The 25,251-nt window shown below is 41.6% G+C and overlaps 1 protein-coding gene across 2 annotated transcripts in view; it reads left to right on the top strand.

The window, feature by feature from the left end:
* Positions 1-15,756, top strand: part of LOC124613908 (protein FAM50 homolog) — a 103,969-nt gene extending 88,213 nt beyond the window's left edge. Inside the window, exons 7-8 of one of the 2 annotated variants that reach the window (XR_006979652.1) lie at positions 1,862-2,038; positions 15,268-15,403. Coding sequence is in view for 1 of the 2 variants with exons in the window: in XM_047142659.1 (XP_046998615.1) it covers positions 15,268-15,492 (225 nt within the window). In the remaining variant the exon portion in view is untranslated. Of the gene's footprint in view, positions 1-1,861; positions 2,039-15,267 lie in introns of both variants that reach the window. The other variant, XM_047142659.1, reaches the window with a different exon arrangement.
* Positions 15,757-25,251: the final 9,495 nt, after the last annotated feature.

Below are 25,251 nucleotides of genomic sequence, written 5' to 3' on the forward strand. Positions count from 1 at the left end.
ATTGTACTGTGTTCACATATTGACAACCTCCTGACAAATGATAAGGGAAGTGAGTATTATATGCAGATGTTCTATGTTTTCTATGTTATACTCTGTGACAAGTTCCACACCCACAAGAGCTATTTCATTCTTGGGTCTGTGGAACGAAAACTGAATCTAATCTAATCTTGCATTTTTACTTTGAATCTCGGGTTGCCCTTCATCACCTAGTTTGTTATTTCTGTCATCCAGGTATCGTCTTAAAGGCTCTCAGTTGCAGAATCTTCATTTTTCTGATTCTCTTTGCAACATCTGCAATATGGCATATAGCTCCTATTGTCCGTTTCATAATCATTGCACACACTGGGCAGTGGAAATTAACTTATCTGTCTTATCCACACCACCCTTGTTGAGATTATAATTTTTAATTACAGTGGGATTCTGAACATGCAAATATTTTCTTTCTTGACCCATCTTCAGCATGTGTCACTGGCTTCAATACCTTGTCCATCCATTTTTTAATTGACAACTTTTGACCTTTTCTTACCAGCATCTCTCTGGACCCTTGTCCTTTCTGTAGACCTCTATCTGACTTGAGCCGGCCTTGCATAATGGTCCCTGAAGATCCAAAGTCTTTCTCAAATAACAAATCAGCTAGTTTTACAGTCGTAAAAAAATCTGTTGTAAATTATGTAGCCAGGCTGTAATGATCTTGTGAGCAGCAAGGCAGAAGCATTGCTGATGCCGCGCACAAGCAACTCCTGGAGAAATTATGTTTTGCCTTTGTATCAAACAAAACCACACCCTGTTCCATTGGGACTGACCAAGACGAACACTTTAATTCCAACTGGATTTTGTTTCCCTCTGACATACAGTTTGAAATCACTGTGGCCTTGAAATGATACCATCATTTCATCAACAGAAATGTGGAGAGACCTAGGTTGTAGAAAACAGTGTCCTTGACTTTTTTCAGGAGTGGACACACTTCCCACAGTTAGTCATTTTGGCTCTCGTTTTGAGGTATTTAGTTGTCAAGTACAACTTTTAGAGATTTTCTTAACTGAAAATATTTATCCCTAGCCTCAGCTATAACACATACTTCCCATTGTTTTTGCCAATACATACTTATTATAGATATTGCAAGTAGTTTCAGTAAAATACTCATTACCTCTTCTGGACTTGTTTAAAGGGACTTACCATACAGCAGGGTATATGTCTGATTTGTTTCCTCTGAAGTGAGATTAAACAGAGAGAAATCTATATACTGTGAACAATAATCAAAACATGCCCCTTCTTGAGTGATATCTGTGGATAAGGATGGAAACTTTGAAGATTTTGTCTTGTGAAATGTATCCTTCTTCAAAACTCCCTGTTGTTTATTACTTCTGTAGCATCCTAGAAAATTATAGCAAATGTAACATGTTTCTGCCAAGATGCATGTTGACAGAAATATCTGTCACTGCAACTAAATGCATAACTGAGACATTGCCATGGGAAAGGTTGTAACTGCCAAAAATTCTAATTTTGATGTTGAAGGTAGTATTTGACGATGCTATTGCCACAGAGAAGGTACGGTATTATGTCTAGATATAATCAAACTTAACTGAAAACATAGTCGCTAGATAGTGTAAGTTGTAAGTGCAGAGCTATTGGCATGAGCAAGGTAGTATTTCCTTTTACAGTGCCTTGACAACAGAGTGTGTGTAGACATGTTGGTAATGAGCAATAGTGTTTGTTGTGATACAGGTCTGTGTTTATAAATCAGTATGCCGCCAAAACCTCATCTGTTTACAATGGTAAGTTGATATTAGTGACTCTACTAATACTTTACTGTTTCGTGTGTGTTTAACCAAACTCGCTTATGCACATAATTCTTTCCTAGGTAACATCTAAGTGCCATTATAAGTGATGTGAATTCACTTAAGAGGGTATAAGAAAATTCATAAAGAATTTTGGAAACAGACATCTGATACACAAGGATCATCTCTCACGGGTCTCATTAATATTCAGAGAGGGCCTGATGGAAAAGTACTATGATCCAGCATTAAGTAGGAGGCAGGTTTGTGTCACATATTGCTTAGCCGCCGACAGTAGCCATGTGCAGATTTGCAGCAGATCTTATTAAAAATATGTTCGGGCTGCCATGCAAACGTGTGTATACTGTAATAGAGAAGAAGAAAAAAGGAGTGCAAATATTTGAAGACTACTGGGGTAAAAATCCTTACTATCTGTGTTGAATGTTGAGGCATTTTACCACAAAATTTTTCCATAAAATACAAATAACAGTAATTCTGACAATAAGGAGTGATTTTGTTTGTTTAATATACATATTGTGGGATTTCATAGACAAAAACCTGCCATATTTTTCAAATGTGTATGTTACACAAAGCATGAGTGTATGTCTTCCATTCCACCCGGCGGACTTGTGTCGAGGTGCGGTGTCCCAGCCATTCTGTGGATGGTTTTTAGGTGGTTTTCCATCTGCCTCTGTGAATGCGGGCTGGTTCCCCTTATTTCGCCTCAGTTACACGATGTCCGCGACTGCTGTGCAAACAAGTTCTCCACACACGTGTACACCACCATTACTCTACCACGCAAACATAGGGGTTACACTCGTCTGGTGTGAGACATTCCCTGGGGGGATCCAACGGGGGCCAAACTGCTTAATAACCCTGAAATAGTGGTTCAGTGTGGGGCGGCGAAGGGGTGAAGTGGACTGTAGTAGTTGCTGTGGGGTTGTGGACCACTGCGGCTGTGGCGGGGACGGAGCCTCTCTGTCGTTTCTAGGCCCCTGGTTAACATACAATACTAATACTTTGATGCAGAAAGGAGTACAGTATTCAGCTATAAAACTTCGATAATGTGCTATTTGAAATAAAGTGTTTGGCAGGTGGCAAACTATTTTCAAACGAAGGTTAAAGTTGTTTGTCCTTAAGCACACCTATACTATAGAGGTATTCTTGAAAAAATGTGCGCACACAAGTATGTGTGTGTGTGTGTGTGTGTGTGTGTGTGTGTGTGTGTGTGTGTGTATGTGGTTTATGTATAAGTATTGTAATTCTCTCTTTGATTTTTCATTCAATTGACATGTTCTACATCATAATGATTATTGTGAATATGATATACTAAACATGGAACTAACTCACTCTTCACTTAGGCAAAAAATATTCATTGCCCAGAAATAAGTAATTGAAATCATGTGTGGTGTTCACAAACATGTATTTGTGGTGTATGCAGGGCTGTGCCCCAGCATATTCAGCCACCCCAGCATATTCAGCCATCAGGCATCATACTTACAGGGGTATTTTGTGGCTCAGGTACGGCCCCACCCTCATGTTTGATGATGTTTATCAATAGAAGAATCACTGATATGTTTACTGCCAATCCTCTTGCAGCCGCTCAGCCGCTGGGAGTGCCACCTGCGCCTATATGTGGCACAGAGGTCACAATACACAGTGCTGCAGTCACAGGCACCTAATTGTCTCTGAACCAGGCATGTACTCTTCCACAGACGCCATTTTAGATTGGCATTCCACCCTTCAAGTGTCAATTATACTTCAGGCTCCACTCACCAACAGCCACTACAAGTCTCTGATACGGACTCAGTGCCTGCTGCTGCCACTGCCCGTGATAGTTTTGTCTTGCTCTCACTGTGAGCCCAATATGAGACTGCACTTCCTTCAGACACTCCTGAGCGCACTGCTTCGCAGTATCTGCATGTGACTGGCCACAAGCTCATCGCCTTGTGGGACCATGTCATTATGGCACCTTGCTGTCGTTATTTATCATCGCTGCTCCTCACCAAATTGACATTTATGGACTTCATCCTAGTGTGCACCTGTTAAACACTGCCAAGGACTGACATTTTCGTTTTCATGTTGTGTGGACTTTGGTTGTCAGATGCTGTTTGCAATTTAATTATGTTGTTATTGCAAAGTGTGTGTCTCAGTATTGTCAGTCACACCCCTTGGTTAAAGGATATATTACAGTATTGCAGATAAGTGTGTAAGAAAATGGAAATATTAACCACAGCCTCACACAACATTTATTCACTGGTGAAATTTGTTGTCAACAATTCAAGGTAGTTTGAGAGCAATAAAGATACCCACAGATATAGTACAAGAAGTAAAAATCGTCTGCAGTTCCTGCTAGGGAATGTAACTGTTTCACAGAAAGGACTGAAATCCGTAATTGTAAAACTCTGACAATCTGCCTTGGGAAATAAAATGTTTGATTGACAGCAGAGTTTTAGTGTCCAACAGTGATTCAGATTCCCCGCCCAGCACGAGAATCATTGTGGGCAACAGTTAAGAGATTCTCAGGCTATATACTCCAGCCACAGCTTGCTCCTATGCAAGGTACTGCCAAGCAAGTATGTCACGTGTCAGTCAGTCTCTCGCTAGTGATTGAAGCCTTTAGTTATGCTCTGTTGAACAGTATAGTTTGGACTTTGCCTGTACTATGTTTGTGATCTGGATTGCTCTCTGGACAGTTCCATATGGTCTGGATTTGTTTTTGGTTTGCCATTTGCATCAGGAACTCCGCAGTCTTCAACCTCTGGAACCACCTGTTGTTCCACCGATCCTTGCATTACCTCTAGTGCAACTGAACGTAACGTTTTCCATCTATGCATAGTAGGATACAAAAGTGGCAACAAATACTTTCTCACTTTGCAACTATCCCTCTGAGTCATGGATCCTGAGTTTTTTAAGTTGTGGCAATAGTAGTTGCAGCTACAACTGCAACAACAACTGGGAGCTTCAGAGCAGCAGCACGAACAGCAGTGGGACTACCACCAGCAACAGCAGAAATTGCTTTTACAACTGCTGCGGCCGGCCGAAGTGGCCGCGCGGTTCTGGCGCTGCAGTCTGGAACCGCGAGACCGCTACGGTCGCAGGTTCGAATCCTGCCTCGGGCATGGATGTGTGTGATGTCTTTAGGTTAGTTAGGTTTAACTAGTTCTAAGTTCTAGGGGACTAATGACCTCAGCAGTTGAGTCCCATAGTGCTCAGAGCCATTTTACAACTGCTGCGAAACCACCAACGGACTCCAGCAGCAATGTCGTCAACAAGAGAAACAAGAGTTGGGAGCTCTATTCACATTGTTTTGTTCTTCACTGCCAGATAAGTCAAGTAACTGAGCCAGGACATCGGTCTGCACTCTGTCTTGTAATAATAAACTGTAGAAGGTGGTGCAAAAACTACATCCACTCTCGAACCCCAGTAGTTTGACCATTTCTAATGTTTCACTGTTACAGTCACCAAACCCATAAGCACAACTAGGCTCAAATTTAACCAGTGTTTTAAGCAATGTAAGCATACATACACAGCATAGGCTGCTCACTTGCAAGTTGTAGCAAGCAAGTGTGATTTTTCCTGTAAACCGTACATCACATTGTATGCTAGCTCATTCATCCATGATGTTGTTATACACCTTGCTTCTGTTAGAGAAGTTAGTGTGAAGACTTTGTGAGTTATCTGATCCCATCCTGAGTGATGTGCTAAAACTTGCCAAAGCTCAGGAAGTAACTGCATCAGTGCAAGCTATGTTTCACAATTCTTCAAGTGTCAACATTGTTTAGAAGCATTAGTCACTGTTGTGCTCTATGATCAACTGATGACTTCCAATCAACTTCGTCATCGAGTTACCAAGCACTCACTCGTCCAGTAGGCAAGTGACACAAGATTCAGTGGTTAGTGCAGTAATCAGCGATCCATTACCCTCATCTTCAGTAGATGCACAAAAACATCAGCACTTTGTCTGCCATCAGCATGTCCCAAAGGCAAAGTGAGTGTCAGCTCATACACCAGTTTTCTCTCCATCATTGTCAAAGGGTCCCTCAAAAGTTCATGGCATCAAGTAGCATCTAAATTGCAGCCCACGAATTTACTGCCATTTCTGCATCACCTGTTTTGTATGCTGGAAACTGGGGCATCTAGCAAGTGTCTGCCCTGGCGAGTGTGCAACAACCACCTCAGGTGTCAACATGTGATGAGCATAGTAGCAGCAAGTGGGATGCAGAGTTCATGTTGCAACTGAACATTAATAGAGCAACGGCAGCTTTTCAGTTGAGCACAGGTTGATCAATGAGGAAACTTTTTGGCTCAATGGTTCCCCATAGCTGACGTCCCCTCAGCGCAAAGTGCTGATATACGGTGGCCAGTCAATCCCATTGTGGGGTCAGATTGCAGTCCAAACTAAGTATAAAAAAGTAGCTTGGCAATTAGCCCTGCTAGTAGTCAACTCTTGGATGACAACTGACATTTTTGACTTAGACACTTTTGCGCTTTTTGATTTTCAAATTCAGGTCCAGGAGAATCTAGTTTCTGCCATGTTACCGTTCAGAGAACTTGATACATTATGTGCGCAATATAAACAATTTTTTGAATGTGCTTTAAGTTGTGAAACAGGGTTCCAGGCCCACAGATCTTTAAAGTGATCTACAGTGCCTGAGTTTCATAGAGTTCATCCAGTGTCTTTCACCATGTGCAAGCAAGTAAACCCTGAACTAGATAGGTTGCTGAGTATGGGAGTTATATCCCCAGTACTGTCTAGCCAGTTGGCTATGACCATGGTCATAGTTAAGAAACCAAATGGATCACATCGTATTTGTTGTAATTTGAAGACCACCAGTAACATTCAAATAAATGTTGATCTGTATCCTATTCATAGGCCAGAGGTATTTTTGACCATATTAGCTGGGGGCCATAATTTTTCAAAGATCTCACTGACGCCTACTTTCAGTTGTCTGTAGATGAATAGGTGAAGCAGTTTTTTGTGATTAATATGCCATTTGGCATGTATCCTTATAACATGTTGGCATTTGGGGTCACAAGCACTGCCATGTTGTTTCAGATCCTTGAGCAACTCATCACTATGCTCAACTGTGTTAATTATTTAGATGATTTGCTCATTACCGGGGCCATGCAGGAGAAACACCTGTGGAACCTGCAGATGCTGTTTCAGCAGCTCCAAGCCTATTGTCTGAATTGTCGCCTTGACAAATGCAATTTCTCGGAGCCAAGTGTAATGTATTTGGCATATGTCTTAAGTAAACAAGTAACCACACCCACACAGGATCTTGTGGATGCAATCACTAACTTATGAGCTCCTAAGAACCTCGGAGAACTCCAGTCATTCCTGGACACAGTTATTTGGCAAAATTTGTCTCTGATGCAGCCCAGATTTCTCATTAGCCTGATCATTTGCTAAAAAAAGCTATTAAATTTTATGGTCAGAAATATGCCAGAAAGCTTTTGAGCATCTTAAAAAGTGCCTTAGGTCGGCCCCTTGTTTAGCAGTGGTCCATCCCAGCAAATGTTTGAAGCTTGTCACTGATGTGTCAGATTGTGGCATTGGTGCCAGGCTGTCCGACAAATCCACCAGTGACACAGAACAGCTCATTATGTTTCTGCACAGAGGACTTATTCACAAATTGAGAAAGATAGCTATCACATACGGCAGGAAGTTTCTTGTCTATCTCTCTGGTATTGAGTACCACCTGATCACTGACAACAAAAACCTTATTTCACTTTTGGCCCCCATTTAAAACTTCGTGATAGTACAGTGCAGTGGCTGCAACAGTGGGCATTGTTCCCGTGTAACTACAAGATCCATTATTGCCCTATCATGCAGCGCTCAAACACAGAAGCCTTTTCTGCAGTGTGGATCAGATGCAGAGTTTGTCAGACATGAAACACTGTGCTTTGCCTTAGACTCCAGCCAGCTAAACATCCTTGATGAATTCCCCATCATGGCACTCAAAGTAGCAGCAGAAACAGGCTGTAATCCACTACTCTGCAGGGTGTTGTCTGCTGTATGTTGCGATTGGCCAGGGCAACTGCCTAAGGGCACTCCGATCTGGCAGGGTGTTTTTCATCACGGTACGGGCTTATTGTCACCAGTGTTGTATTGTTCGCTACGGATGATTCTGAATGCCGGATGGTAGCTCCAATGCCCCGCTCCCAAACGCTCCACCGCACTGCACATTGGGGATTGTGCAGAGTTCAGGCAGTAATGCAGTGTCATCTGTACTGGCCTGGTATTGATCCCAGCTATAGAACACACCATCCAGAATTGCTTGACCTGTGCCCACACTCCATCAGCCCCCCCCCCCCCCTCCCCCACAGGGTGACCACACCTGACAAATAGTGCATGTTGCCTTGTGTGGACCATTTTGGGCAACAATGTGACTGCTAGTCGTCAGGCCCTCTCTAACTGTCCCTATGTGGCATGAGTGGCTACCATCATCACAGGAGCTACCACCCAGTCCTATTCATCAGATTTCCACCCTGATTTCCAACAAAGTTTCTCAGTTCACAGCATCTGCATTTCCGGATTTTTGTTAACACAGTAGTAGTGTGCACCTGACCAATGCACCTTTCCATCCTGCATCTAATTCAGGAGCTGAGTGGACAGTCAGGACCTTCAAAATGCAGATGCGCAAAATAATGATGACAGCCAACTCTGAGGACACACACTCACCAGCTTCCTTGCCACCCACCAGTCCATCCCCATATATGGACATAGCCCAGCCAAAATTTTACCCAGGAGCAGATCCTGCAACCCTCTTTGTCCTGCTGCATCCGGCTCCGAGTCCATCTTCCTGCGCACACAGCCATATTACCAGGTGGACTCCTACATCTGGGCTCATACTTTTGTCTGTTCCTCTTTGTAGACCCAAAGTGTCGTTGGCAGCAAGGGATGGTAAATGTTTGAGGTTGCAGTCACCCAGGAACATCTAGTTGATGCAATGAAATCAACTCTGGCCGCTACAAGTCAGTTTGCCCATCCAGTTCCCAGCTACCGACTGAGCAAGATCTACATAATGATGCCCCAGACACATCTGCCCAACAGCCTGCCTGCTACTACTGCAAGCTCACCTGTCGTCTTCGGCATTAATAGTGAGTCGACAGTGACCATTGATGGGAGCTAGTGGAGGTGGAACCACTTCCACCCTCTAGTTCACTTTTGGCTCCCACCAACACCAGTGCTCTTGTCACCACACAATTGATAGAGGTGGTGATCTTTCAGACTAAGATGCCCAAGGAGGCCGAACATTTCCAGCTCCTACATGACCTCCACCCACTCCCTTGCTGGCAGGGCCAAGCTGAGCCCCAGAACCCATTGATCAGTTGATGATCCCACTGCCTGAACCAGCATCCAACATGGTAATCTTGTCAATAACCTTCTACAGAAGTCTTTTATGGGGCTTCCAGCATCTCTCTCTCTCTCTCTCTCTCTCTCTCTCTCTCTCTCTCTCTCTCTCTCTCCATTTCCTCAATGTGGGCCGGGCCATTTCTGACTCTGTGTACCAATTAATGATGAGAGGTAAAGTACCCAGCAGTGGTTTGGCTTCCCCAGCCAGCTTTAGTATTGATATGGAGAACAGGTAAGAGATACTCAGGCTACATACTCCAGCTGCAGCTTACTCCTGCTTGAGATGCCACCACATTAAGCATGTCACATGGAGTCACATACTGATGCGAGACTGCCGGAAAATACTACAATCTGACACACATCAGTCTGTCTTTCACTGGTCTTCGAAGCCTTTAGCTTTATGTCATTGAACATTAGTGTTTTGACCTCTCCTGTACTACATTTTTGGTTTTCATTGCTCCTTGGACTATTGTATATGCTTAACACGACTTCAGCATTTTCCGGGCTTGTTTTGAGATAGCCATTCACTTCATGAACTTTGCCGTCATTGACCTTGGCAGCCAATTGTTGTTCCACAAGTCTCTGCATTACTGCCAGAATGAGTGATCTTATATTGTGTTCTACCTACACAGAGTAGGATAGGAAAAGAAATGTCTTTGAACAATGTAGGAAAAGACAGACTGCTGCTTATCATAAAGAAGACACATCAACTTCAGGCAAGCACAACTAAAAGACACTCACATAAAGCTTTCAGCCACAGCCTTTGTCAGTAAAAGACACACACACAAGCAAGAACACGTCACACACACAACTGCTAACTCTAGCATATCAGGCTGGAATGCAGCATCAGATGGGATGCAAGCAGCAATCTGTAGGGGGCAGGAAAGGGGAAGGGATAGTAGTGTATGGCTGAGGAAGAGGAAGCTCTTCATATTCCAGTCCCATCACAGGTTTATCCTACCCCATCAGGGGCTGGGCCACCTGGGAAAGCAGCCATGTCATTTACCAGCTACAGCTTTTTATGTCTGTATGATTACCAACCAGCTGTCCACCAAGACGAACAGCCACTGCCAAACTCTGGCACAACATGGAGCTGAACATAACACACTTGATTTCAGTGGCTGCTTCACTGCCTGAGCCATCTGGATCTTTCCCTCCACCACCATTTTTTGTGAATTGTGCAGATGGGAGCTATCCTTACAACACATTCTCCGCTCCCGTAATCATTCCTGCCTCAACATAACGTCTCCACATCCTCCACCCAACAGTTTCCACCCCCTCTGTCCTATCATCTCCTCCCCATACTCATCTCCCACCGTATTTATTTGCTGCCCCCTGCCGATGCACCCACCTGTCTTTCCCCGCTCCTCTCCTCTTTTGCTCCATTTTTTTCCCTCACCTCCTTGCCCCACAACCTCATGATGCAGCACCTGTTGGCAGTCTAATCTCTGCACACTTCACCAGACAGCATCCGTCTCTCCCCCCACCTCTACAGACTATCCTTCACCTTTCCCTTACCATTCTCCTTACCATTCCCATTCCCCTTTCCCTTCCCCTTTCCCACCCATACACTACCATCCTTTCCCCTTCCCTGCCCCCTCCACATTGCTGCTTGCATCCCACGTGATGTTGCATTCCAGACCGAGATGCCGGAGTTGGTGGTTGTGTGTGCATGAGGTGTACTTGCTGTGTGTGTTTGTGTGTGTGTGTTTTACTGATGAAGGCTGTAGCCAAAAGCTTTATGTGAGTGTCTCTTAATTGTGCCTGTCTGCAATTTGACGTTTCTTCTTTACAGTAAGTAGCAATCTGCCTTTTCCTACATTGTCGATATTCCTACCTGAAGTTTCCGTTGTTTAAATGTCTTTGAATGCAGGTGAAAGTTATTTCTCTTTACAACTCCCTGTGTAAGAGGAATTCTTAGATGGAAATAAGTAGACAGTTGCCAACTGTAAATAGTCAACATGTAGCCTTATAAATACAAACTGTCTTAATTGCCTCTGCAGTAATTTGCTGAACTGACACATTCCACAGTATAACATTTATCAAGAATGTGAATATGTTAGTGAAAAGTCCTAGATGGAATACAAATAATTTAAGGACTAAGGTTAACAACTTACCACGTAGTTGTGATGAATTGATGACAGGAACATAAACAAGAGTCTTGTTAGATTCAGCTGTTTTTGGCATAAAAATAATTCCCAACTTTGGAAATACAGAAATAGTAATCAAGAGTCATGTTTATGTAGCTGTTGACAGTACCTCAACTATTCTGTGAGTTGTTCCTGTTTCTTCTTAAATTATTTATCATCAAAATTTTAGAGTTACACAGTTTAAAATTTATCTATATATATTTAGCTACCTGGCAGCCAGATCAATTGCACTAATAAAAAAAGAATTCATGCAGGTCATGAGTTCCTCCTTTGGTTTTTCAGCTCATAATAGCCTCTCCTTGCAAATCCATAGTCACCCCCAAAGTTCATTGGCTTTATAGGGATCTGTATTGGACAAATTCTCAATCTTTTTTCCTGCTAGATGGCAGAGTATTGAAGTTTCCATTTTGCATAAACATATTATGACCATTGAAATTTTGGACAGACAAACATCAAACATTCATTTCTGAAAATTATTTCTAGTACCTTAATAATCTGAATTTATGTTTCCTCTTGTGAATTATATCACCTATAATCTGATTTTAAATTGATGTGTCATTATCAGTTGTGAATATTGCACAAAGATATGCATAATTTAAGTGATAAAATTTAATGATTCCTTGCAAAACTGGTAAAATATAACATCTGCTGTGAACAAAATTTCTCCTGTTGCTCATCATTTTTATGTGATAATTCAGTTTTACTTTCCATCATATTTTTAGCCAGTAGAAGGGCTCATTCACGTGCTTGTTACTGTCTTGCTAAATGACGACTGTTTCAGTGTTTGCCAAGGTTGCATCTTGCTAAAGTTGCATCTGATGTGTTACTCAAATATCACTACTGCTAATGACCGTTGTTTGGTGTCTTCATACTTGGAATTGTGCCACAACAATAGACACTTTGCTGCTGCCTCCTTCCGTCAGCATTGTCAGATAGTTTGTCTGTCAAAATATTGTAGTTTCAGGGACACCGCATGACACACTGTCTGACTGTATTGGGGAATCCTTAAGCAACCATACTGGAATACATTTCCATGTACCAAGAGGAAAATGTTAATATTATTCCACTGAATCTACATTACCCAAGTAGATGCTTCACAATTAGGAGTACTGGTCCTCCTCTGTAGCTAAGTGTTCCTTGGTGAGAGGACCAGAGAGGCCTGCAATCAGCCTTGTGATTTCAATTCAGGAGTACTTGTGTGAGCATTATCTGCTCCAAGGTGGGAAAAATAATGCCTTTGGCAGAGGATGACATGATGAGTGGTCGGTACCCCATAAGGGCTGTGACAAGAAGTTAGTTTTAATTTATTGTAGCTCAGTTTACAAAGTGTAGGTCTGAATTACGCATGCAGTGTGTTGTTTTGTTGATTCTGCTATGGCGTTTGTTATATCCAGATTCTTTCTATGGAAATGGGGAATGAAGTGCGTAATTTTAATTTTTAAAATCTTTCATACCACAGTTAATGGTTGTGTTTGACATAGGTTATAATAATAATAATAATTATTATTATTATTATTATTATTATTATCATTATCATCATCATTAGTGTGCTTTTGTAATGTGTTAATTCATATTTTTTTGTTGAACACAGTTTTTTTCCTTTCATAGTGAGCTTATTTCTTTTGTTTTTCTACTGTAGATATAATGTAATAAATGATGATGAAGATGGATTATTATTATTATCATTATCATTATCATCATCATCATCATCATTGTCATCCATTATGCTTGCAATCAGTTGTTGTTCTCTAGTTACATTTGCTAAATTTCACTATCTGTTGTTAGTGCAAAATAACATGTCACTACCTGGTATATATTTTTATTTTATTATTATTCCTACAGTTTGTTAAAAGAATCTTGCAGCACACTCAAGGAAGATGACATTGCTTGCATTACACATCCAATACATTTTTGATTTTTGCTGCTATACGACTTTGGTGATACATTTGGAAAATAATTGTGAACAGGATCCGATGTAGCCATTGTTGTACTAGGGCAGAATACTAGCACATGCCACATGCCATCAACGGGTAAATTTTATTAAAGCACTTATTCAGAGGCATTTTGTTAGTTTGCTCAGGAATTTATTTTGTAACATTTTTGACCGAGTTCTTCACTCAAATGAGAGACCGGTCATTCCAAAGTGGATCTAAACAAATCCATCTGCAAACATAACTTCATTTTGAAATTCAGCAAGCCATTCAGTGAGCCTCTCTTCATTTTTGGGGCATCTTTATTTATGCAAATAGAGGGGAGTTGAATTAGTTCGACGTGATATGTATTATCACAGTGACAAGATATGATGTGTTCACTTCCTCTTCTTAATTTTCTTATGTGGTGCTGTGTACTTTCAGTTGCTTTCTGGACTTACAGTAGAAGCAGGGAGGGCTGTGAACATGAGACTGGTGCCATGTTGCTAGGCCTGGTGAAACAAGCCGCCATCGCCGGAGGGGGCTCTGGCCTTTGGCAGAAACGAAAGGAATGGCAGGTGGACTTCCCAGGGGGATGAAGGTCGCTTGGGCAGATAGAGCACTAGTGGACAATCCATTGTTCATTTTGATGGTCATTGAGTGGCTGAGATAAAAATGCCTTCGTTCCAAAAATCAGATTTCTGCCAATGGGCAATAGATGCTGGGAGTTTGTGAAGTGACATACTTCACATTCCTTAAAAAAAAAAAAAAAAACTCAAAAACAACTCAGACCTACTTTACAGGCGGACACTGTAGCAGAGTTGGCTACCAGCCAAGTAGCAAGCTTTTTGTATTTTCACAGGACCTGCAGTGTGAGGCCAGCTATGTGTTAGTTGAGACATCATGTGGCTATAACACATGGCAGCAAACTTTTTAGAAAATAGGAGGAATGAATTTGATTCTTTGGCCTATGGGTGTTTTGGCATTTTTGGGCGTAAAATCTTGCATGTGAGACAATTAGACCATTGGGCAGCACTGTCAACTATTTACAAGTTTGGTGGATGCATAGTGTTGGTGGGAAGACAGCAGCAAGCTTCATTTTTAGAGACATGAAAAAGTTAGTCAATTGGAAAGATGTGGATGAGGAGACTCGTCACTTGGCCGCAGAAGAGAGGAGTCGATTGAGAACCGTGGATGCTAAATTGCAGGTACAGTTTTAAGTCCAAGGTTACTTTTCTCTACTTTGTTTAAAGTTCAGAGAAGATTATGGTAAACATCGCTTACAACTCCGGCATATCAGGGCAACTGAGTGTGTTGTGGTTCACTTGCGAGACAGCTGCCAGTGGCTGTTGTGTCGGCACTTCCTCAGTTCTGTAGGATCTTTGTGTGTTAGTTGCAGACAAGTCACCAAGATTGTCATAGTCATGCTACTGTGCCTGTCTCACAGAATTAGGTCTCATATTTTATGCAACGCTGGCACTTTCAGTAACTTTTGCGTACTCAGAGCATTAGTTAGCTGGATGTATAGTGGGGAACATCTCTGTAATGTTTTTGATAATAAACCATAGTGTTATTTAAATATTGAGTTCATTATATTAACCAGTTCCTTTAAATGATAATATTTGTCGCTAGATTCTTTGCTAGGATCGATCAGTTAATACGTTACTAAATCTGTTGTACAAACTAAATTTAGCACTAGGTCCAAAGGATGTCACTGATTCTTGATTACTCTCAGATTCAGTTGGATGGCAAATTTTTCTTTCATAATCAGGTTTTGTGATTTCCTCACAAACTGTACTTCACAAAAAATGTACAGTGAGCTTAAGACTTGTTGTCATAGTTTGTGAAGCAACAAGCAAATATATGCAGTTTCAGGAAATGAAATCGAGGTCTGTGTTTGATCTAATATTACTTTTGAAATTGTAATTTAAGTTTTTACTGTGTGTTAATTGTGATTGTTATGCCAAAACCTTTAAAGGCACAGTTGTAATTTTGGAATACTTTGAAGTAAGGAAAGTATATTGTTTTAATCAATTTTACTTATTTTATGAGTTTCTTTTGTTTTCCAGGCACGTGGTAAAAGTGGCCCTTTGTTTACATTTGACGTGCACGATGATATCAGACTAGTGAATGATGCAAGTGTCGAGAAGGAAGAATCACATGCAGGCAAGGTTTTGTTAAGGAGCTGGTACGAAAGAAACAAACACATTTTTCCAGCTAGCCGCTGGGAACCATATGATCCAACAAAAAGTTACGACAAATACACAGTCTCGGATAGAAATACAAAGAAATGAAAAGCACTGTTTTTAAAACATAGACAAGACAATCAAAAGTTAAATGTATTGTACATTTAAAAAGTGATTGGTCAGACTTTCTGTATGGTAAATTTTTCAAGAGATCATTGCTTTATTTATGTAAAATATGTGTAAGATAAAAACTGTGTACAATACATTTAGTGTAACTAACAATTGCAGTATATCATGTACTGTTCTCTCTCTTATTGGCTCACTGTCAAAGATTACATGATGTGTTAATTAAAATAATGCTGAATAGTGCTAAACTCTCATCTTTAACTGCCAGGGATGATAGCATATTCTGCACTTGCCATCAGGTGTCCCACACAAGGATACGGGATATTTCTGGAGGAGTCACAGTTTGTTACAGTCTCTCTCCATCCTCCTCTTTCCTAAAATTTTAACTTCTTGTCATCCACACTTTAGATGTGTCACATATGCGTACAATTATAATAATACTACACTACTGGCCATTAAAATTGCTACACCAAGCAGAAATGCAGATGATAAACAGGTATTCATTGGACAAATATATTATACTAGAACTGACATGTGATTACATTTTCACGCAATTTGGGTGCATAGATCCTGAGAAATTAGTACCCAGAACAACCACCTCTGGCCGTAATAACAGCTTTGATACTCCTGGGGGCATTGAGTCAAACAGACCTTGGATGGTGTTTACAGGTACAGCTTTCCATGCAGCTTCAACACGATACCACAGTTCGTTAAGAGTAGTGACTGGCGTATTGTAACAAGTCAGTTGCTCGGCCCCCATTGACCAGACGTTTTCAATTGGTGAGAGATCTGGAGAATGTGCTGACCAGGGCAGCAGTCGAACATTTTCTGTATCCAGAAAGGCCCATACAGGACCTGCAACATGCGGTCGTGTATTTTCCTGCTGAAATGTAGGGTTTCGCAGGGATCGAATGAAGGTTAGAGGCACGGGTAGTAACACAACTGAGGAATGTAACGTCCACTGTTCAAAGTGCCGTCAATGCGAACAAGAGGTGGCAAAGACGAGTAACCAATGGCACCTCATAACATCACGCCGGGTGATATGCCAGTATGGCAATGACGAATACACGCTTCCAATGTGCGTTCACCGCGATGTCGCCAAACACGGATGTGACTGTCATGATGCTGTAAACAGAACCTGGATTCATCCGAAAAAATGATGTTTTGCCATTCGTGCACCCAGGTTCGTCGTTGAGTACACCTTTGCAGGCACTCCTGTCTGTGATGCAGCGTCAAGGGTAACCGCAGCCATGGTCTCCGAGCTGATAGTCCATGCTGCTGCAAACGTCGTCGAACTGTTTGTGCAGATGGTTGTTGTGTTGCAAACGTACCCATCTGTTGACTCAAGGATCAAGATGTGGCTGCATGATCCATTACAGCCATGCAGATAAGATGCCTGTTATCTAGACTGCTAGTGATATGAGGCCATTGGGATCCAGCACAGCGTTCTGTATTACCCTCATGAACCCACCGATTCCATATTCTGCTTACAGTCATTGCATTTCGACCAACGCGAGCAGGAATGTTGCAATACGATAAACCGCAATCGCGATAGGCTACAATCCGACCTTTATCAAAGTCTGAAACGTGATGGTACGCATTTCTCCTCCTCACACGTTTCACCAGGCAATGCCGGTCAACTGCTGTTTGTGTATGAGAAATCGGTTGGAAACTTTCCTCATGTCAGCACGTTGTAGGTGTCGCCACCGGCGCCAACCTTGTGTGAATGCTCTAAAAAGCTAATCATTTGTATATCAGAGCATCTGCTTCCTGTCGGTTAAATTTCACGTCTGAAGCACGTCATCTTCATGGTGTAGCAATTTTAATGGCCAGTAGTGTAACTGTGTGTGTGTGTGTGTGTGTGTGTGTGTGTGTGTGTGGTTTTTATTATTATTCTATTATTATTTGTCTCCTTCCAAGAAATCAGATTTCACTTCATTTGGAAAGCATTCGTCCAATACAGATCTGCACTCTATGGGTGTGTGAAATGGGGGTGAATGTGACTTACAAGAAGAGGCCACGAGGTCAGGATCACAAATTTACTCCAGACTGTAGTAGGAATCTTAACAGACATAGGTTTTTCCTCCTCCTAAATGAAACCCCTCTCCAAACGTGTAATAAACACTCTATTGAGATTCAAGTTTACAATTCTTACTTCACACAAAAGACGGAGCATCTTCATTAAACATCCTGCCATGGTGGCATCCGAAACAAGAGAAGTATTTCACAAAAGAAAACTGTTAACAGATGCACATTAAATAAAACTGAAATTACTGAGATAACATTGATTCTATACCACAAAGCAGTGTAATCTTGTCAGGTTTATCTTCCTATAAATCATGAGAAAGAGAGAGGAACAATTAAAAAATTACAGTACTTCAGGTATCCCAGTTTAGGTACACTACATAGGTAAGCATGTAAATGACGGGAATGCTATTTCTGTCAGTCATTTCTGCCCCTATTGGAGAAAGTGATGCTTTCTGTAATGTTTTCGTGAATGGAGGCCACTCCCCTTCCTGTCTTGCCTGTCTACCTGTGGACTTTTGAACCATGTCAGATTTGTCATCAGCAGCAGGTACAGTCAGCCTGTGAACGAACACCTTTACCTGGCCGGAATGTTTTCCATAAGTAGTCAGGACACAAGCCCATCTATATGAGCAAGAAACTGATAAATTTTTTATAATTCCTTGCCATTTTTCAGATTTACTTTCCATATTACTTCATTCTCCAAAAGTTAGCTAAAACATTAAGAAGGTGATACCTGGCAAAATACAAACACTTTTCTTTGTGGGGGGGGGGGGGGGGGGGGGGGGGGTCATGACTTCATAACTATCCCCTTTGGATCGGTATCTTGAGGTGTTACATCAAATCGGTATCATGTTATCAATAACTTACCCCCCTTACTCCTAACCCCTCCATTATTCTATGTAGTTGATCTCATGTATGCATATCACCAGTGGTGCCACCCACCCTCTGAAAATGGACTAAAAATACTGAAACTAGTCACCAGTAATGAAATAAAACATCATTTGAATCATGACTGAATATTTTCATTATTGAAAAATAAATTGCACGTGTATTCTGATCGGCCTGTGGAGAAGCCTTATTTTAACAAAACTAAAAATTAATGCAAAACTACCTTGTCCAAAATGTCAAGAAACAATAAAAAAAATTGAGTATATGACTTCTGAAGAAGAAGCAAAACAGAAGTAGTAGGCAAATGTGCAATTTCATATTTTTTGGCCTCCAGATATGCCATAGATGATGCACACTAACAAATTGTTCATTGCTTCCATAATTTTACCATCTATTTTGATAATGAGATTAGAAAATACAAATTCTTGTAATTGATAATTGCTTCAAATCTCTTCAAGCACTTTCTCTTGTTTTGTTGGTGATGTACTTTGCTATTCATGAAGTGGATGACTTTGGAAGCTGCTACAAGGTCGCCAGGGGACTTGTGGCATAGAGGGTTAAGATTCATCACTTACTTTCACTGTACAGTTAGTGGCTCAATTAAAATTGTAGTGAAAGGAGATGATAAGATAAAGCTTTTGCAGCAAAATCTGAACTCATTTTGAAAGCAGCTGCTGTTTATGAAAGTGAGCACTGCACAGCTATGCACACACCACCTTGCTGCAGTAAACATTCTCTCATTACCATACTCATAGCGGACGTAAGTAGCTCACAACATGAAAGATGAGAGTAGGGGGAGCATATCCATGAAGCTACTTTCTCAAGTTCAGGAAAGTTTACTTTACTATCTCTGTGTGATCTCTTAAGTGAGAATTATTCAGAATATTTCATTGAGATGGATGTAGCATGGTGAATAAGTCCCACATCTGCAAATCACTATTACGACAACAGAGTTGCAAACAATGCTTACGACGTTGCAGTCATGGCTACGCTAGTGGCAAGAAAATGCATTTTTGTTGCTGCTTGATTAGATCTGGACATACAGTCTAATGCAAGACACTGTACTCCCCAAATTTCAGATATGCAGTGTGGCCAGCTGTCTAAAAAGAGTGAGAAACTGAATGAATTATCACATTGAATACTGTTCCCATTTCTGTGACTCAGGTCATGGTCATAACTCACAGCGTTGTCTTATCTGTTTTATAATGTATGTCTCTTCTTTTTTAGTAGTAATTCTCCATGAAGCATTTTCACTAACTTTTTTTCTTAACTAACTGAGAAAATATTTGTTTTCTTGCGTTATTCTTCATTTTTTCATTGCATTGTAGGCGGTCCCCTTTTTCTAAATGGCGTGGTACATCACAAAGGCATCAGTTACAATGCAGCCATAATGAGACTGAGAGACTAGAGTGTGAGGGATTGAACTGATCAAGAATGGAAACTACTTCACATCAGATGCTGGACAAAAGTGTGGAGTACTGAAAAGAATGGCTAGGCACTGGTGGAAAGAATATCAGGAAAGTTGCTATATTGTGCAGAAAGGAGGAAATGGCTGGCTCTGTGTGCTTATTGAAGCAGATGATCAATATTTCTTGAAGCACATACATGCTAATCCATTCCTCAATTGCCATGTGCTGAGAGAGCTTCGTTAGTTTTCTGACATCAGCAGACTGTTACAAGACGACTGAAAGACACCACTCCATATCACTGGAGAGCAGCTATGAATAAACCTCTGACTAACTATCAGAAGACTGACTGCATGGCTTTTGCTGTGGTGTATATCGACTTTGACTACAGCAGGGTCATCTTTTTGGCTGGAGAAGTATCTTCTTCATTTAACAATGCCCTTTTTCAGGTGTGATATAAAAGTTATTGTGTAAAGTTATTTCAGTAGCAATTTTTTGCTGGAAATGGCTTAACATTCATCTACATCTACATCAATACGCCACAGCCACTGTACAGTGTGTGGCAGAGGGTACCCTGTACCACTACTTGTTATTTCTCCTCCTGTTCCACTCGCAAATAGAATGAGGGAAAAACGACTGTCTGTACGCCTCCATATGAGCTCCAATTTATCGTATCTTATCTTCGTGATCCTTACGTACAATGTAAGTTTTTTGGCAGTAGAATCATTCAACAGTCAGCTTCAAATGCCGGTTTTCTAAATTTTCTCAGTAGTGTTTCTCAAAAAGAATGTCCCATTTGTGTTCCCAAAGCATCTCCACAACACTGACGTGTTGTTTGAACCTACCAGTAATGAATCTAGCAGCCTGCCTCTGAATTGCAGCAATGTCTTCCTTCAATCCGACCTGGTACAATCCCAAACACTCAAGCAGTACTCAAGAACAGGTCGCACCAGTGTCCTACATGAACTCTCCTTTACATGTGAACCACTCTTCCCTAAAATTCTCCCAATAAACCGAAGCCAACCACTTGCCTTCCCTACCACAGTTCTCACATGCTTATTCCACCTTATATCACTCTGCAACATTATGCCTAGATATTTAAAAAGCTTGACTGTGTCAAGCAGGACTCAAGTAATACTCTATCCAAACATTACAGGTTTCATCTCCTTACTCATCTGCATTAACTTACATTTTTCCCATTTAGGACTAGCTGCCCTTCATAACACCAACTGGATTTTTTGTCTAAGTTGTTTTGTATCTTGCTACAGTCACTCAACTTTGACACCTTACTGTACACCACGGTATCATCCGCAGACTGTTGCCCAATCTGTCCACTAAATCATTTGTGTGTATAGAGAACAACAGTGATCCTGTCACACTTTCCTGGGGCACTCTTGACAATACTCTTGGCTCTGATGAACACTTGCCGTCAAGGACAGCATACTCGGTTCTATTATTTAACAAGTCTTCAGCCACCCATATATCTGTGAACTTCTTCCATATGCTTGTGCCTTTGTTAAGAGCCTGCAGTGGGGTACCGTGTCAAATGCTTTCCAGAAATCTAGAAATATGGAATATGCCTGTTGCGCTTCATCCATAGCTCTCAGTATATCAAGTGAGAAAACAGCAAGCTGAGTTTTGCACAGACCTAAAACCATGCTGATTCGTGACATAAGCTTGTGAGTCCCAAAAAAGTTTGTTATATTTGAACGGTGAATATTTTCAAGGATTCTGCAGCAAACAGACATTAGGGATATTGGTCTGTAATTTTGCGAGTCTGTTCTTTTACCTTTCTTAAATACTGGAGTTACATGTGTTTTCCCAGTCACTTGGGACTTTGTGTTGGGCGAGAGATCTATGTTAAATACAAGCTAGGTAAGGGGCCAACGCTGTAGAGTACACTTTGTAAAATCGAATTGGGATTCCATCTGGATCTGGTGGTTTATTTGCTTTCAAGTTTTGCATTTGATTCTCTACGCAAGGTATGCTTATCACTATGTCATCCATACGGGAGTCAGTCTGATGGTCAAAATGATGGTATGTTTGTACAATTCTTCTGTGTGAGTGATTTCTTGAACATGAAATTAAAAATTTCAGCTTTCCTTTTGCTATCTTCAACTGCCACACCAGACTTGTCATCATTTGGGCATTTCCTTTTGACCCAAGAGAGCCACCACCTCTGCTTCCTCAGCATCCTTCGAATTTTGTGTTTAAACCATAGTGGGTCGTTTCCATCCCTTATCCGCTAATCCACGTGTAACTCTCCATAACACAATTTACAATCTGCTTAATCTTTGCCCATAATTCCTCTACATCTGTCTTACTGAAACTAAGTGATGCCAATTCACTGTCCAAGTGAGATTCTAATAATTGCTTATGTTCTCTATCTCGTAGAAACACTCTCCTAGCCATCTTGACTAATTTATTAACTTTCATAATCATAGTTGCTATAATGACATCATGATCATTAATCCTGTTTCTATATGGACATTGTCAGTAAGATCCGGCCTGTTTGTAACTACAAGGTCTTATAAGATATTTCCATCGTGTGTAGGCTGCCGAGCTAGCTGCTCAAGACCATTTTCAGAAAACGTGTTCAAAAGTATTTTGCATGACTGCACTCCCGCAATGTATCAATAGACATCCATGTCTATAATTGGCAATGATGAATTCTTCTCAGGTTATCAGCTGAGTGGTGGCATCATCTTGTCACAACATTTCGATGAGTTTCGTACCTATCATCTTCTGGCAAAGTGTCAGAATGCTGTGTTCTGCATATCTATATAGCTGCTTTGCCGTCATCTGCTTCTTTAGGCGAGCCATTCACGTTCCTCTGGAAGGGGGTATCTCGTCGGTGGTGGTAGGTGGGCCCACAGCGCAGCCTGGCATCGAGACCTGGTGGCTATCCAATCTATCTGCGGACGCCGCTGCCTTCAGATCGGAGCGTTCCTGACGTATTTTGTCAATTGTGGGATCCCACGCTGCACTGAGCTGAAAACCGCTATCACTGTTTACTAAATTGTTTTGCTGATGTATCTCCACTGCCTCTTTGAAGATCGAGTCCTAGAAACTGTTGGCGCTGCGCAACTTCTTTGTTTTTTCGAATTCGAAGGTGTGTCCCTCGATAATGTTATGTTCTGCTACTGCAGACTTGTTTGTCTGGCCTAGTCGTACATTCGTGATGTGTTCAGTACAGTGCTGGGAGATACATCGTTGTGTCTGCCCGATATATTTCATCCCACATTCACACTCAGTACTGTAAATGCCCGGTGTCTGAAACCCCATCTGGTCTTTGGTTGAGCCAAGTATATCTTTGACTTTTTTCAGTGTGTGAAAGATGGTCATTATTTCGTGCTTCTTTAATATTCGTGCGATCTTGGCTGTCGGTGGTCCAGCAAACGGCAGAAATGCCACACGTTTTGCTTTGTCTTCTTCTGGTTTCTCCTCCCGCATCTTGTCTGCAAGCAAGGCATGTCTTATTTGTGTCTCGGTGTAGCCGTTCTTTCAGAAGGTTTCCTGCAGATTTGCTAACTCACGTGGCAAGCTCTTGCTGTCACATATTGACCTGGCTCTTTGTACTACAGTGTTCAGTACTGAGTTACCTTGTGCTGGATGTTGGCAGCACCGAACATTGAGATATAAGTCCGTGTGCATCTTCTTCCTGTAGACCGTGTGGCCCAACGTACCATCCAGATTTTTCTTGATCAAAATATCCAAGAAGGGAAGACAGCCATTCTCTTCTACCTCCGTGGTGAATATGATACTGTCATGTATACCTCTGAGATGGTGTAGGAACTCCTGTAGTTTTTCCTTGCCATCTGCGGGAAACCTTCCAAAAGAACGACTACACCAAGACACAAATAAGACACGCCTTGTGTGCAGACAAGAGGCGGGAGGAGAAACCAGAAGAAGACAAAGCAAAACATGTGGCGTTTCTGCCGTTTACTGGACCACCAACAGCCAAGATCACAAGAATATTAAAGAAGCACGAAGTAACAACCATCTTTCACGCACTGAAAAAAGTCAAAGATATACTTGGCTCAACCAAGGACCAGGTGGCGTTGCAGATGCTGGGCATTTACAGTATTGAGTGCAAATGTGGGATGGAATATATCGGGCAGACACAACGATGTACCTCCCAATGCTGTACTGAACACATCAGGACTGTATGACTAGGACAGACAAACAAGTCCGCAGTAGCAGAACATAGCATTATCGAGGGGGACACCTTTGAATTCGAAAAAAAAAACAAAGAAACTGTGCAGTGCCGACGGTTTCTGGGACTCAATATTCAAAGAGGCAGTGGAGATACATCTGCACAACAATTTAGTAAACAGGGATAGCAGTTTACAGCTCAGTGCAGCGTGGAATCCCACAATTGACAAAATGCGTCAGGAACGCTCCGATCTGAAGGCAGCAGCATCCGCAGACAGAATGGATAGCCACCGGGTCTCGATGCTGGGCTGCACCGTGGCCCCCCCCCTCCCCATCACCACAACCGCCACCACCACCACCACCACCACCACCACCACCACCGACGTGGTACCCCCTTCAGGAGGAATGTGATTGGCCAGCCTACACAAGCAGATGACAGCCCTATGTGAAGAATACAGAAAAGAATAAACACCTAACTTGCCACTCTGTGGACTTATATCAGCCCAGAGCTGGAGCCTGATTGAAAGTTCAAAATAATTGGTATAAATGGTTTTATATATCATGTTTTCATTAGTTTGATCCATTACCTGTTAAATAAATAGAACCACTGAATGTGTGAGTAATTGCTTAGACAAGCAAATGGTTTGGTTTCTGTTAGGTGTGTACTGCCCACAGAGAGAACTCTTCCATCCAAATGGTCTCCACAGAAGGCAAAAGTATCATGGAACGTACATCAGAAAGACAGATTAGAGACCATAGGAAGGAGATTGTTTGTTGCAGTTGACAAAAACATTATCTCTATTGAGGTCGAAGTTGAGTGTGAAAGTGAAATTATCTGGTTGCGTATAACAGGTCTAGGTGAAACCAAGTTAGTTGTTAGATCAGATTACCGGCTACCCCGTTCGGTTGTGACAGTTCTAGAGTAATTCAAAGAATGTCTATAGTGAGTAATGTGTAAGTACCCAGATCATGCATTACTAGTTGGGGGCAACTTTAACCTGCTGAGTATAGGATGTACATGTGTTCGCTGTAAGTGGTACAGAAAAACAGTTGCGCGAAGTACTTATGAACATGTGTTCTGAAAACCGCCCTGAGCAGCTAGTTCCACAGCGCACATGCAATGGAACTGTGTTAGACCTTCCAGCTACAAATAGGCTGGACGTTATTGACAAAGTCAGTATAGTAACAGGGATTAGCGATCATGATGTTATTATAGCAACTATAGTTATGAAACTTAATAAATCAGTTAAGAAGGCTAGAAGAG

The sequence above is a fragment of the Schistocerca americana genome, chromosome 4 (assembly GCF_021461395.2).
Source record: "Schistocerca americana isolate TAMUIC-IGC-003095 chromosome 4, iqSchAmer2.1, whole genome shotgun sequence".
Classification (NCBI taxonomy): Eukaryota; Metazoa; Arthropoda; class Insecta; order Orthoptera; family Acrididae; genus Schistocerca; species Schistocerca americana.